This window comes from Giraffa tippelskirchi, chromosome 4 (genome assembly GCF_054371585.1).
Source record: "Giraffa tippelskirchi isolate mGirTip1 chromosome 4, T2T-mGirTip1v1.2.pri, whole genome shotgun sequence".
Taxonomy (NCBI): domain Eukaryota; kingdom Metazoa; phylum Chordata; class Mammalia; order Artiodactyla; family Giraffidae; genus Giraffa; species Giraffa tippelskirchi.
In genome coordinates this window covers 158,300,269-158,315,869 of record NC_137278.1, presented here as the reverse complement: position 1 = coordinate 158,315,869, position 15,601 = coordinate 158,300,269, and the positions used below count along the sequence as shown (strand labels likewise).

At 35.2% G+C, this 15,601-nt stretch overlaps 1 protein-coding gene across 12 annotated transcripts in view; it reads left to right on the top strand.

Moving 5' to 3' along the window:
• The window catches only part of CDK17 (cyclin dependent kinase 17), a 128,254-nt gene that overhangs the window by 64,040 nt on the left and 48,613 nt on the right, over window positions 1-15,601 (top strand). For all 12 annotated transcript variants that reach the window (XR_014083406.1, XR_014083405.1, XR_014083408.1 and 9 more), the window contains 4 exons: window positions 2,423-2,569; window positions 3,228-3,392; window positions 7,085-7,218; window positions 10,317-10,442. Coding sequence is in view for 8 of the 12 variants with exons in the window: in XM_081595334.1 (XP_081451460.1) it covers window positions 2,423-2,569; window positions 3,228-3,392; window positions 7,085-7,218; window positions 10,317-10,442 (572 nt within the window). In the remaining 4 variants the exon portion in view is untranslated. The remainder of the gene's footprint in view (window positions 1-2,422; window positions 2,570-3,227; window positions 3,393-7,084; window positions 7,219-10,316; window positions 10,443-15,601) is intronic.

Genomic DNA, 15,601 nt, shown 5'->3' with positions numbered 1-15,601 from the left:
AACACAATAGATCAGTTTAACTGTAGTTTAGACATAGCTGAAAAGAGGATTAGTCAACTGGAAGATAGTAGAAAATATTCAGCAACAGTAATTTATCTTTAAGAATGTAAAACAGAATTGGTAAAACATAATATTACTTTTGTATTTGTATTTGATACCCTCCCCCCAGCCTTTGAGCAGACAAAAATTATTCATTATAAATACCTTATGTAGCTTGTTTAGCACATTCAGCTACTTGTAGTAAAGCCCTGGAATGAAAAGGTAAGCAAAATACTTACCAATTCAAAATAGATATCCAGAGCTAGATGGTTAAACAGGTATTTTAACATATTAGTTTTAGAAGATTCTTTTAGTTTGGCTAATGGTTTTAATATTCTTGGTAACCTGGTAAACTGGTTTAGTTGCTAAGTTGTGGCTGACTCTTGCGACCCTATGGACTGTAGCCTGCCAGGCTCCTCTGTCCGTGGGATTCTCCAGGCAAGAATACTGGAGTGGGTTGCCATTTCCTTCTCTAAAAATTAAGATTGTAAATTAGAAAAGAAGTTATGGGTAAATAATTGAGGACTTGATTTTGGCAACCAGTACCTTGTTTAATCATATCTAAGACTCCACTCAAGTCAACATTCAGAAAACTAAGATCATGGCATCTGGTCCCATCACTTCATGGCAAATAGATGGGGAAACAGTGGAAACAGTGGCTGACTTTATTTTTCTGGGCTTCAGAATCACTGCAGATGGTGATTGCAGCCATGAAATTAAAAGACGCTTACTCCTTGGAAGGAAAGTTATGACCAACCTAGACAGCATATTAAAAAGCAGAGACATTACTTTGTCAACAAAGGTCCGTCTAGTCAAGGCTATGGTTTTTCCAGTGGTCATGTATGGATGTGAGAGTTGGACTATAAAGAAAGCTGAGTGCAGAAGAATTGATGCTTTTGAACTATGGTGTTGGAGAAGACTCTTGAGAGTCCCTTGGACTGCAAGGAGATCCAACCAGTCCATCCTAAAGGAGATCAGTCCTGGGTGTTCATTGGAAGGACTGATGTTGAAGCTGAAACTCCAATACTTTGGCCACCTGATTCGAAGAGCTGACTCATTGGAAAAGACCCTGATGCTGGGAAAGATTGAGGGCAGGATGAGATGGTGGGATGGCATCACCGACTCAATGGACATGGGTTTGTGTGGACTCTCGGAGTTGGTGATGGACAGGGAGGCCTGGCATGCTGCGGTTCATGGGGTCTCAAAGAGTCGGACATGACTGAGCGACTGAACTGAAGACTCCACTATGAATTGTACCATTGGTATATGTACTACTAAGAAAAGAGAAGGCTGTCAGTTATAACTGACATCCCATTAATTGTGATACATCCTGATTTCAGAGATGTTAAAATGTGGGGGAGAAGGTAAACGGTAATCTTGGTTTTAAATATCAGTTATGTCATTGTTTGCCTTCAGTCAAGGAACTTCTTTGGGCCTGTTTGCTTATATGTGAAATTGGGATAGTATAGTCTACTGGGCTTCCCTGGTGGCACAGAGGGTAAAGTGTCTGCTTGCAATGCGGAAGACCTGGGTTCGATCCCTGGGTTGGGAAGATCCCCTGGAGAAGGAAATGGCAACCCACTCCAGTACTCTTGCCTGGAAAATCCCATGGACAGAGAAGCCTGGTAGGCTACAATCCATGGGGTCGCAAAGAGTCAGACACGACTGAGCGACTTCACTCACTTCACTCACTGTTTAGAATTAGGAAGACTAAATGAATTAAGATATACGAATAGTCTTATGGAGTAGGCATTTTGAAACCTGTTAATTAGACTTTCATTTTTTTCTTTCTAAAATTTGGCATTGTTATGATAATAGGAAGAGACTCCTGACAACTGATGGGATGGGGTGGGGGAACAGAACCCCAATATATTGGCTAAATAAGAACTTAAAAAAGAAAATTTCTGCTGGTGCTGTTTAATAAATTGTCAGACTTCATTCTTTATTCTCTCCCTGCTTCATTGCTTTCACCTGTCTTATCTCCTCAGTTGTATCTAAAGATATCACTGATTCCAATACGATGATTGATATTTATAATGATGGAACTGACACATCAAAATAATGATATATTTTCACTAAAGTGGCTTTTAGAGAGTTCATTTTAGGAAAATTTCTAATATAAGTTTAATTGTGATGCTTAAAATCTCAATCTTTAGTTTTGTAGAATTCTTGCTCTTCTGATGATGCTATATACATGTGGCATAAATCAAAATGAATGGATCTTTTTAAGGAAGAGGCTAGATTTTGTGATGTTTGGTGGACATGAGAATTCTTACTTTATACTTATTTTGAAGATTCCCAGTAAACCCAGAAAAACGTTGTTCTTCAGCAGTAAGATATTCATAGCTTTACTCTTGTGTTCATTCTGTTTCTCTTCTTTCAGGACTTTTCAAGTCACATTCAGTTGATAGGATGAAAAAATTTAAGAGAAGGCTATCCCTCACGCTTCGAGGAAGCCAGACGATTGATGAATCACTGTCTGAATTGGCTGAGCAAATGACTATTGAAGAAAACAGCAGCAAAGATAATGGTAAATATTTGGGTGAGTGGGGTGGGAAGGAGAGATGTTTCTCCCTTGAATTGCTTTATAAATCCAATGTACGTTCACTTTCCTGGTTAGTTCCTAATAGTTTCCTTTTGTTTATTTCTTTGCCTCCTTCCCTAGCTCAATAACTTTTGCTTGCTTACTGGAATGTTCCATTCTTACTTAAACAGTGTTACTCTACCTGGAGAGAATTAAACAGATCAGAAACCTGTGGGCTATATTAGTAGCTTTGTGATTGCTAACCAATTTCGATTGTATTAAAAATAGAGGGGTGGGACTCAGAGGAGTGGGAGGGGAGGTTCAGGAGAGAGGGGACATATGTATGTATACTTATGGCTGACTCATGTTGTTGTATGGCAGAAACCAATATAACATTATAAAGCAACTATCCTCCAATTAAAAAGTAAATCTTTAAAAGTAGATCTTTAAATTACTGGATCAGTTCCAAATAGTATTTTCTGTAAGTATTTTTCATAGAAATTATTTTAATTCTAGTATTTATATGCATAGCCAAAGAAATGAGGTTAAATGTAATGATCTCTATCATAATCTTTTGTTTTCTTTTTTGCTTTCTCAATCCTTCTCATGTCATCCTGGATCTTGGGCTATTAATGGAATGATTTTTGGATACTGTGAACTGCAGAGCCTATTGTGAAGAATGGCAGGCCTCCAACCTCGCACAGTATGCATTCCTTCCTCCACCAGTACACAGGGTCCTTTAAGAAGCCCCCATTGCGGAGACCACATAGTGTTATTGGAGGAAGCCTCGGTTCCTTCATGGCAATGCCCAGAAATGGAAGCAGATTAGGTAATTTATCTATTTTAAAAATTTTTTCTGACGGTGGGGTATGTCCATAGCTAGGTCTCAGCTGTATGCAAGTCCTCCCGCCTTTATTATCTAGTTTTTTCTTGTAAGGGAAAAATCAAGTGGGGAATAGGAGAGAGAGCAAAAAACTAGAAGGTTCTGGAGAGGCAGTAGTGCTGACACTACGGAGGAGTAATATTTGAAAACCTGTTCACCAGAAAGAAAACAGAGCCCTTAAGAGGTAGATGTAAGATCTCAAGATGAATAGCAGTTTGAGATGGTGCTTAATTTTGGGTCATACCTCAGTAACTCTAGATTATCACTTTTTGATAGCTAAGTGCAATAATTAGTATATATGATTATTACCTGAGTTGTTATTCTTATCTCTGTGTCATTTTAAATATCTAAGAAAAATATATGTCTGCAAGTTTCTGTTTATTTCTCTGGTCTTTTTTTTTTTTTTGATGCTTTCTTATCATGTTTTGTTTTTTAAATAATTTTAAATATAATTATTTTATAGGCTCATGACATAATTATATTTACTGAAGTTTCTGAAGGTTTTATTCTGCTTCTTTCTTTATCTACTTAATCTTGCCATGGTATCAACCCACAGATTATTTTCTTATGTGTTCTGTTAATTTTGGGAGGATGAGCTTGTCTACAGGGGTTTTTGTCTGTGTCTCAGACTGGTTCATGAGAGATGATTGTTAAATTTTCAGAAATTTTGCAAGCTGATTGTTAATCACAGCCATTATTAAAATTTAAATTATATAAACTTACAATTAAGTAAATCAAACTAAAAACAAAGGTAATAATAGCCAAAAGTCATTATTTCCTAATTATTTTACTACAGGTAACTGTTGCCTATGCTTTGGGGATATTTCTCCTGTATCTGTATACTCAAAAATACTAATGTCATGGTGTTCATATTACCTAACTAGGTGTTCAGTGATACCATATTTGGTAGCTTGAGGTTAGCCACAAAGGGAGTATTTACCCTCACAGAAATTGGAAAACACTTCACATCAGGGCTTAATTTATTGTTCTCTTGATTGTCTAGACTAGGAGTGGGCAAACTTTTTCTGTAAAGGGTCAGGCAGTAAAAATTTTTTCAAATTTTGTGGGCCATATATGGTATGTTGAATAATCTTTTTAAAATAATCTGTTAAGGATGCCAAAACGATTTTTAGCTCAGAGCCATACAAAAACAAGTCGCATATGCTGATCCTTGGTCTAAACTTAAAGTGATGTTGAAAATGTTAGTAATGCAGATTAAATTTGAAAGTGGGTTATGTCTGTCTGTAGCTGTTAACATTGTGAATTACACAAAAATTGCACCATTTGAGAAGTAATTTCTGAGGTAAGTTCTTCTATCACTTAAGAACTATTACCTGATTCAGAAAAGAAGTTGCTCATACTGGTAACAAACGAATGAAGTCTTGACCTAAGGCTTCATTGCTTCACTCTTTTCTTATTGATGGAAGTGAAAATATCAACTGGTATTCATGTCGGAACTAGCTTGTTAGTGACATGAGGTGTTTCTTGTTTGAGTCAGATGCTACCAAGTATTTACTCATAGTCTGAAATTGATAAACTCCTTTGTAGTCCTCATGTGGGAGAGCAGATTTCTTTTTTTAAGTCTACCTTTTACTGAAGATGTAGCTCTTTTGAGAGTTGCCTGCCTTTCTGCAGAAAGCTCTCATTTGCAAGTGGGACACCTGAGGCTTCATCTTTTATTTCAGCGTGGAGGCTAAATCCAAGCACACTCTTACCAAGATCAGAAACCCCTCCCAAGAAAGTGACAGTCAGTTTTTGCATAACAACTTTGGACCTTCAGTTTTCTCTTTGTCTCTGCTTCCTGGATATTAAGCATGCAGTCAGGCAAACTCAGCTATACATTTTAAAGTATATTCAACATTTTCTTGAGGACGATTTGTAGATTTTCGTGGAAATGGAAGACACCTTTAACATTTTTAAAGAGTGGTAGAAAAGAATGCTTGGTCTCAGATGTCTTCAATACCATCAGATTAGGAATCAATCAGCCAGTACATTGACTTCTACTGCCAAGTTAATTTTTTGTTCAGTGTAAAATTTCTCCAGAAATGTGTCCTTAAACTATATTCTTAAATTACATATTGGTCTATTAAAAACCATTATTTTTGCAGCTGCTTATCAGTGTGAATAAGAATTTTCTCAATAATGTGTTACCAAGACAAAATACAGAAATGTGTGAAATCTAAGACTGATTTGATGAGACCCTGGAGTTCGGTTTTTTTGTTAATTTAAATAGTTCTCATATTTTTGTAAGTAAATAACTAAGAAGTTCAAATTTGTAGTTGCACAATACTATTCTTATTTATTTTACATGTTGATATTTCATACAACATTTCATTTGAAAGAAAAGGTCCAGTTACCTGGGCCATCCTTTGATTTTTTCCTTTTTCTTTTTCTTTTTTAGTTAATGTTTAATTCAGTGGAGTATTTGTTGAGCTACTTACTAAACAAACTTAGTTCGGGTCTAGGAATAGAAAAGCGAATAAGTCAGATTCTGCCCCCAAGGGATCTCATAGCTTGATATAAAATCACATGAACCAAAAACTGCTCTTCAATACAGTTGGTGTGCTAGGTGTGGGCACAGTGTTCATTTGTGTCTGAGAGTAGAAAAGACCTGATGACATATGAGCATACTGTTGAATGGATTCACCACATTGATAAAATGAAGAAATAATCTCTTACAGATAAGAAAAAACAAAAAGCTTGCTAAAGCGCTTCAGTGTGGAAGAACATGATACTTTTAGGGGAGTGAATAATTCTGTGGAGAGGACCCATGGAAAGAGATGTGTTTGAGATCTAGCATTTGTTTCTGGTGGGCTACTCTTGCTAGATGAATTAGAAGGTGATTGACAAATGTAAATATAAGAGCAGGTATAAAAGTGTACAAGTTTATTTTTAATATTCCCAAAAGGAATTAATCTCCCTACCCTCTACTCCCATTTAAATTTTATTCCTATTTTAGAAAATCATAATTTACCTTGCATTGTAAGTGAAATATGTTTTTGCCCGCAGTAGATTTTGTGGTACTGTCTTTGTAGTTACACAAAATCAGTATTCAGTGAATACTTTTTTGAATTGTTTTTTAACATTTGGGGATGGGGAGCTACGTTAGCAACTGTAAAACAGTTTTTTAAAAGACTATGCAAAGAACCAGTTCATCTTGATATGACCCAATGGCACATTGTTAAATGGAAAAAATACTAAACTAAATAAAAGATCAGGTTTCTATTTTGGCTCTGCCTCTAAGCTCTGTGACCTTTGGAAGTCATTTAACCTTTCAAGGTCTCAGTTTGTAGATCTGGAAAATAAGAGAACTGACTAAATAATCCTCAAGTGTTATTTTTGGTCTCTAATTTTATTATTCAACTCTTGGTAATAACTTGAATGTTAGTTTTTTAAAATAACTTTTTATAATCTTAGAGCATAAGAGGATTTATTACTACTGTTTTAGGACATTTGTTATAAATGTGCAGTTTTTATTAACTGCACATCTGTGGTACCCAGAATGTAAAAGACCTTTTATGCTATGATTTTTGACTGTTGGCTGTCTACATCTTATATGTAGAGATAATAAATTATGTGATACTGTAGAATTTAATATATCTCTTCTAAGATAAATAATATTTCATTTTCTGATACAGATATTGTTCATGAAAATCTAAAAATGGGATCAGATGGTGAGAGTGACCAAGCTTCTGGGACATCATCTGATGAAGTTCAGTCACCTACGGGTGTTTGTCTTAGAAATCGTATACATAGGCGGATCTCAATAGAGGTACCATTTTTTAAAAAAACATAAATATGCCTGTGTTTGTGTGTATAAATACATAAGAATAAATGCCTGTTTGAAAATTTTCATGACGGCAATGACACTTGTAAGAAAGTTGTTTCTTTGCATTAATAAAAACTAGTCTGTGAATATTTTTTCCTAATTATCTACTATACCAAGGCACATATACAGTAATTATACTTAAACATTCTGCAAAATACTATGTAGAGTCTTTGTAAGGGAAATTTGAATTTCCAAAAGTTTCAGAAATCCAAGACGATACATTAGGGAAAGTCTTCCTTTTAGAAAATATTTTAATTAATACTTTTGAGATTCATCTAGGTACTTCAGATTTTATAAATATTTTCAGATTTCAAAAACTATACAAAAAGTAAGCACCAGTTTTTTTTCCTTGCTTTGTATTATGAATATGGATATCACTTCCTTTTTTGGTTTATTATACCTACTAATCTCTGTAGCACATGTAAGTTATTTCTCCATGTAAAAGAATGAAAAGCTCATTTCCTTCTCTCTGTCAGTGTTGTATATAAACTTGAGGACAGAAGTTGATTGTGAATATTATTATTGCCATATGTATACTATACATTAAAAATAATTTTCTCCAGAAAATTGAGCATATTTTGAAATAAGAATGTTGTTATTTTTTTCAGTGCTGTTGAGGTTAGGGTATTTGTCCTTTTGGTTGAATGCATTTTTGCTGATCAAAGATTGCTTCTGAATCAGTTACGGAAAACAATATCAGTTTTTAAATGCTAAAATACCATTTTCAACTCTTGAAATCAACTTGATATCTGTTCATTGTTGTTCGTGTCTGACTGCGACTCCATGGACTACAGCACGCCAAGCTTCCCTGTCCTTCACTATCTCCTGGAGCTCACTCAAACTCATGATAACTGTTCATATCACTGTATAAATTACATCACCATAGTAATAAAAATATTTATTTCCCTTCATATGTATGATTTTCTTTATTATAGGTTTAAAAGTTTTATTTAGTACTAGGATCTATATCTGGACTTTCTTATTCATCCATTGAGCTGTATTCTCCCCCTAAGGTGACACACTCTTGATTATTGTATACTTTACTATCTGGAAAGACCCCCACACCCACACATTTATTTTTATTTATTTTAGAATGTGTTTGGATATTGCTTTCTATTTATTCTTCTAGATAAATTTTAAATATTTTGTTTTGTTCCAAGAATAATCTTACTGTGATTTGTTTAGAGTTATGTAAAATATAAAACTAACTTGGAAGAAGAATTATTTTCTCATCAGTTGAGAACATGATGTATTTTGATACTTAAGCCATATATTTCTCAATAAATCTGTATACAATTTCTGTACATCTCAGTTTTATCTCCTGGTTTATTATTAATAGCAGGGATTTATTTTTATAGGATTTATGTTTCTTGGTGTGATAATATAGGCAAGATCTCTGTTTCTCTGAGTTCACATAATTAAATGAAATAGAAATACCTTTTACTTGTTTCCACTGACGTAGCAGTAATAAAATATTTCACTTATCTCACTGTGTTGCATGCAAAATCATGCAATATCCACATGATTAGTTATTCAAACCAACCCCATTTTATGGTAGACTTTGCCTATTCCTACCATATGGTATGCTGTTCATGGGGTTCTCCTGACAAGAATACGGGAGTGGTTTGCCATTTCCTCCAGTAGACCTTGTTTTGCCACAACTCTTTACGTATAACCTGTCTGTTTTGGATAGCCCTGCACGGCATGGCTCACAGCTTCACTGAGTTATGCAAGCCCCTTAGCCAGGACATGTGGGTCAAGAAGCAACAGTTAAAACCAGACATAGAACAACTGACGGGTTCAAAATTGGGAAAGGAGTACAACAAGGCTGTATGTTGTCACCCTGCTTATTTAACTTACATGCAGAGTACATTATGTGAAATGCCAGACTGGATAAAGCACAAGCTGAAATCAAGATTGCCGGGAGAAATACCAGCGACCTCAGATATGAAGATGATAACACCCTAATGGCAGAAAATGAGGAACTAAAAAGCCTCTTGATGAGGGTGAAAGAGGAGAGTGAAAGAGCTGGCTTGAAACTCAGCATTCAAAAAACTAAGATGACATCCAGTCCCATCAGTTCATGGCAAATAGAAGGGGAAAAAGTGGAAGTGGTAACAGATTCTATTTTCTTGGGCTCCAAAATCACTGCAGATGGTGACTGGAGCCATGAAATTAAAAGACGCTTGCTTCTTGGAAGAAAAGCTATGACAAACCTAGACAGCATATTAAAAAGCAGAGACATCAATTTGCCAACAAAGGTCTGTATAGTCAAAGCTGTGGTTTTTCAGTAGTCATGTTTGAATGTGACAGTTGGACCATAAAGAAGGCTGAGCACTGAAGAATGATGCTTTCAAATTGTGCTGGAGAGGACTCTTGAGAGTCCCTTGGACTGCAAGGAGATTAAACCAGTCAATCCTAAAGGAAATCAACCCTGAATATTCACTGGAAGGGCTATTGCTGAAGCTCTAGTACTTTGGCCACCTGATGTGAAGAGCTGACTCATTGGAAGAGACCCTGATGCTGGGAAAGATGGAAGGCAAGAGGAGAAGCGGGTGGCAGAAAATCAGATAGTTAGATGGCATCATCAACTCAATGGACATGAATTTGAGCAACCCCTGGGAGGTAGTGGAGAACAGAGGAGCGTGGCGTGCTGCAGTCAACGGGGTTGCAAAGAGTCAGACACGACTTAATGACTTAAAAGCAACTATATGGTATAATAATGTCAAAATTAATCCATGCTGATTAGGGACTCAGCTCAGTTGTAGACCATCATTTCTGTAAAATAAACTGCATTGTATACTTTTGCTTACAGTAAATACATTTGCTTTCAGTATATTACATACAGCTTCCCTAGTGGCTCAGACCATAAAGAATCTGCTTGTAATTAATGTAGATACCTTTGTAATTGCAACAAACCTTCATAATTACTGATTGCTAAGAAATAATATATTAGAGCTCATGAATTAAAAAGTCAAATGCCCTTGTCATCTCTGTTTGTGGTTACCTACATAGATCTTCTTTTTCTTGGTTTTTAAAAGGATTTAAATAAGCGGTTATCACTGCCTGCAGATATCAGAATACCTGATGGATATCTTGAAAAGTTGCAGATAAACAGTCCACCGTTTGATCAACCAATGAGCCGAAGGTCTCGGAGAGCTTCCTTAGTAAGTTTTTAAGTCTCCTATACCTACTACATTAGATCTAGTTGTTTGATTTTCTGGGCATAAATATTTTATATTAATTTTTATATTGTTAATAGCTAAAGTTTATTACATTGTTTTCTGGATTTTGTCATTTTCCCTTCTTAACGTTTTAAAGATGTTATATTGAATAGAATTTAGGTTTATTTTATTTTTCGGTAAATTTTACTGATACATGCTAGATGTACAAAATATGTACCAGGTATATAAGTATGTATTAATATGTACTAGATACACAGAAAAGTACATAAAAGTAATTGTAGAGCTCCTGAATTTTTGTGACGTTAGCATATGTGTGTAACTTGTATCCAGATAAATAAAAGAAAATCTCCCAAATTCCAGAAAACTCATCCTGCCACTTCATTGTTCATTTCCACCTGCTCTTCCTCAACTTTGGCATTGTCTCTGTCTTCTAATGCCAAAGATTAGTTTTACCTATATGTTTTTCACTGTTTTGATTATGTTTATAGTGTTTTAGTATAAAGACTTCTTTATCTTGATTTACATACATTCTTATTTTAAAAATGCATTTGACATTCTTTTTCTGATTATTCTTAAACTTTTGAACTTTATGTAATTATGAATATACAAATGATTAAAATACATTTTATACAAATATATTAAAATGTACAAATATATATGTATAAAATATATATACATACAAGTTTATATGTATAGTATACAAAAATATCCTATTACATATAGGAGTACACCAATGTGTATTCTTCTGCAGTTGACTTCTTTTGCTTAGTGTTATTTTCATTTGGGTTATTGCATGTAGTTAGGTTATTCATTTGTTCTTTTTGTTGCATGGTGTTCCATTGGTGAGTATACTGTATTTTATTCAGTCTTCTGTTGATGAATGTTTACATTTATGTTATTTTTAATTTTGGCTGTTATGAAATATTGCTTGTATCACCATTCCTGATTATGTGTTTTGGTTAACATATGTAAGCATTTCCCAGGAGTGGAATTGTTGGGTGGATTGTGTGCACATGTTCAGCTTTTCTAGGTATTGTCGAAGTTGGTTCCAAAGTGATTATATGCCATTTTAACCCCATTCTAGTTGCTCTTCATGATTTTTTTTTTTGTACTGTTTCTTTGTTCTTTGTTTTCTTTGTTTTCAAAGAAACTTTTAAATTATTCTGATGAGTGTATAGTGTTATCATATTGTGGTTCCCCTGAAGTAGGAAATGGCAACCCACTCCAGTATTCTTGCCTGGAAAATTCCATGGACAGAGAGGAGCCTGGTGGGCTACAGTCCATGGAGTCGCAGAGAGTCAGACACGACTGAGGATTCACACATTGTGGTTTTATTTTTCATTTTCTTGATGGCTTAAGTTGAACACCTTTCTAATGTTTATTGGCCATTTAAATATCCTCTTCTTTGAATTAATTGTTGGATTCTATTATTTCTTTTCTGTTGGACTGTCTGCCTTTTTCTGGTTGATTTGTGAGGACTTCTTTATACAGTCTATATAAAAGGCTCGTGTCAGTTATGTATCTTGGCCTCCCATTGTGTAGCAGTTGACCCAGCGCTGCTTTTTGAAAGAATAGCTTTCCCTGTTGCAGTGTCATCTTGACATAAATTCAGGTGATTGTGTATGTGAGGGTCTCTTTTGGATGACTTTAGTTCTATGGTAGAAGTGTATATAAAGTGCTATGGGACAATTAAAGAAACAGAAAGTAAAATATCTTTGCACAGCACAGGCTTACAGAGGTGATAGTGCTCAAGTTGGCTCTAAAAAGATGGGTAGGAATTTTGTCAAGTTGACAGTTATTAGGAGAGTGTTCTAAGCAAAGGAAACTTCATGTAGTAAAACCCAGAGAATGTGAGTATGTTGGGGAAATTATTGATACGAAGGGTGGATATGGAATAATTATAAAGAATAAGCCTTGAAAGGATAGGATAGATCTAGACCAGTGGTCCCCAACCTTTTTGGCACCAAGGACCAGTTTAGTGGAAGACTGTTTTTCCATGGACGGGATTGGGGGGATGGTTCATGCAGTAATGTGAGCAATGGGAAGCGGTAGATGAAGCTTTGCTTGCCTGCCACTCACCTCCTGCTGTGCAGCCACTCACTTCCTGCTGTGGGGCTGGGTTCCTCACAGGTTGGGGACCCCTGCTGTAGACTGTAAAAAGCTTCAGCTGTCAGGCCATTTGAGTTTGGACTTCATCCCATGTAAAAAGAAGGACCTCAGACATTTATTTAAACAAGGGCTGACATAATCACATTTTTGTTTCATAACTGTTGCTTCAGGAAAAGTGTAAACAAATAGAACAAAAGAAAGACTAGAGTCAGGGAAATGAATTAGGAATTTATTCATAGTTAAGGATGATGTGGTAGTCATGTGGAAATGGAAAGCAGAGCCCAGATGCTAGGGACTGTGTAAAGATAAAATACTCAGGACTCAGGACCCACTTAGTACTAAGGAGGAGGAGGAGGAGGAGGAGGAGGGGGACGACAGGATGAGATGGTTGGATGGCATCCCCAACTCGATGGACATGAGTCTGAGTAAGCTCCAGGAGTTGGTAATGGACAGGAAAGCCTGGCGTGCTGCAGTCCATGGGGTCACAAAGAGTCAGACACGACTGAGCAACTGAACTGAGTACCCACTTAAACTTTGGGTCTCAAGAAGGAGCCATTGATGAGTATTGGGTCATTAACAGTTGTTATATCTTCTTATATATTGTATCATGGAACATTTTTATCCACCAACAACTTCTGTTTTGGTTGCATTTTCTAAAGAATAAAATTACCTAATGCTGTATAATATGAACACATTATTGTTTGACATTCACCAGTATACAATAAGGTTAAAGCTTGATTTTGGTATAGGTTTATGATCATCATAGTTCTACATCGCTGCTTAAGACATTTTCATTAACATAACTTTGTTATTTAATTACCAGGTTCAAAGTGTTCTTTGGTTATCAAGTTTTACTAAAAATTGGTACTTAGGATAAATTTTGGAGTTAGTAAATATTCAGATTGGGACTAAAGGTATGGTTTAGTCACCAAAGCTATCATCTAAGATTTATCTTTTTCAGTGTACATGAAATTAAGGAAAACAGTGCCCTCTAATGAATGTTGAGTGACTGGAGTTTTTATTGCGTTGAGTGTTCCTATCTTAATTCCCTTGTTTTTTTAATCTGAAATGGCTTACTGATTTCACATTAATCATTGCAGCTCTGTTTTGGTTTTCATTGGCTCATTCTTTTCATTTATCTTTTTTTCTTTTTTTTTTTTTTTTTTTACTAAAGCCATGGTTTCTTTTGAAGTATATTAGAAAATTATTCTTGATTCCCTGGTTTATATGTGAAGGGGAAGGATTAGAGAATCCATGGAAAGAAGATGGGAAAACGAAAATACTCTTCACATTTGTTAGAGCTTATGTTTCCATGGATGATATACTCTTTATCTTAAAAACATTTTTGTTTCAAGACAAAATATAAAATTTTGTCTTTCTAAAAGGACAAACTTTTTCTTTCTTTTTTTTTTTAACTTTAAGCTTTTTATTTTGTGTTGGGATATAGCCAGTTAACAATGTTGTGGTAGTTTCAGGTGAAGAGCAAAAGGACTCATCCATACATATACATGTATCCCTTTGCTCCCAAACCCCCCTCCCATCCACGCTGGCACATAATCTTGAGAGTTTCATGTGCTTTACAATAGGTCTTTGTTGGTTATCCATTTTAAATATAGCAATATGTACATGTTTATTTTTGTATTTTCAGTTTGCAATGTATAATAAGTAGAGTAGTAAAAATAACATAAATCACTTGAGTAAGAGGTAAGAAACAAGTCTGAGTTCACTTCTGGTGAATACACAGTAGGGCTGATTGGTTCTTTTATAAATTTATGAACATCAAACTCAGTTGGATCCTCAGTATCATTTGGCTACCCTATTGTATTGTATTTCTTTGGTTAATTCTTCTCTCACTCTAAGCAAATGACCTCTTCCCACTACATGACCAAGAAAAGAGAAGCCACTAATTAGAAACCCTCCCATTTTCTGAATTCCAAATGTACAAATCTACCTACAGCTATACTAGTTCTACTCTAATAAGTTATTTTAGAGTAGTTACAGATTTACAGAAAAATTTAAAAGATCATATAGAGAGTTCCCATATACCACATACCTAGTTATGCCTATTATTAACATTTTACATTACTTTAGTACATTTGTCACAACTAAGGAAACCAATGTTGGTCCATTACTATTAACTAAACTCCATACTTTATTCAAATTTCCCTAGTTTTTCACTAATAGCTTTTTATCTCCAGGATCCCATCCAGGACACCATATTACATTTAGTCATTCTATCTTATTTTAAAGATATTGGTTATTGGATTGGTAAAGTGTTGTTTAATGTTCATTTATTGTTGATAAGAAATGGAATATTCTAACTCTTAAAATACTTAAACTAATGACTGGTGGGAAAGCCCATAGGCAGGTAGTGATTTATTAGAGCATTGTTACACTTACAGTGATGGCATGCCCCATGGAAATTTCGTAAGAGTGTTAAGTGCAACTTTAGTAAAGTAAGTCTGTATAGGAAAGTTTGTCTCATTTTATTGAAGTTTAGCTTATATGAATTCTAAGAATATGCCTCTTCCTAAACATTAAGTTTTGGGTTTCTCATGGCTTTACCAGTATAGATCATACGTAGCCGTTCTTTCTAAGGACGGGTGAGAAAATAGGGTATCAAGTCCTGATGTCTTTCAGAAGTGATTTCATGGTGTGGAAATGAGGTTCAAAGTTCACCCACAATTTAATTTACCTATGGTATATTATGGACAGGGGTAAGCTAATATTTTGTAAGACAAATGATCAAGTAGAATAGAAATTCTCAGTCCACCTACCTCAGTAGACTGACATTTCTATCAGTAACAGTAGCTTGGTAAATCCCACAAGGCGGGGAAATGGATAATTGAAAAATCTGTCTTTGCCCCCAGTGTTTTTTATATGCACATTCACTCTTAGAATGGCATCTAATAGAGCTTTTGCACATGTTTCAGTTGTTTTGAAGCTCATTTAGAATTGCATTGCCAGAATGTAATACCTCTTTATAACTTTGGTAGAATGATTATACTCTTAGACCAAAGTAACGAAGAAAT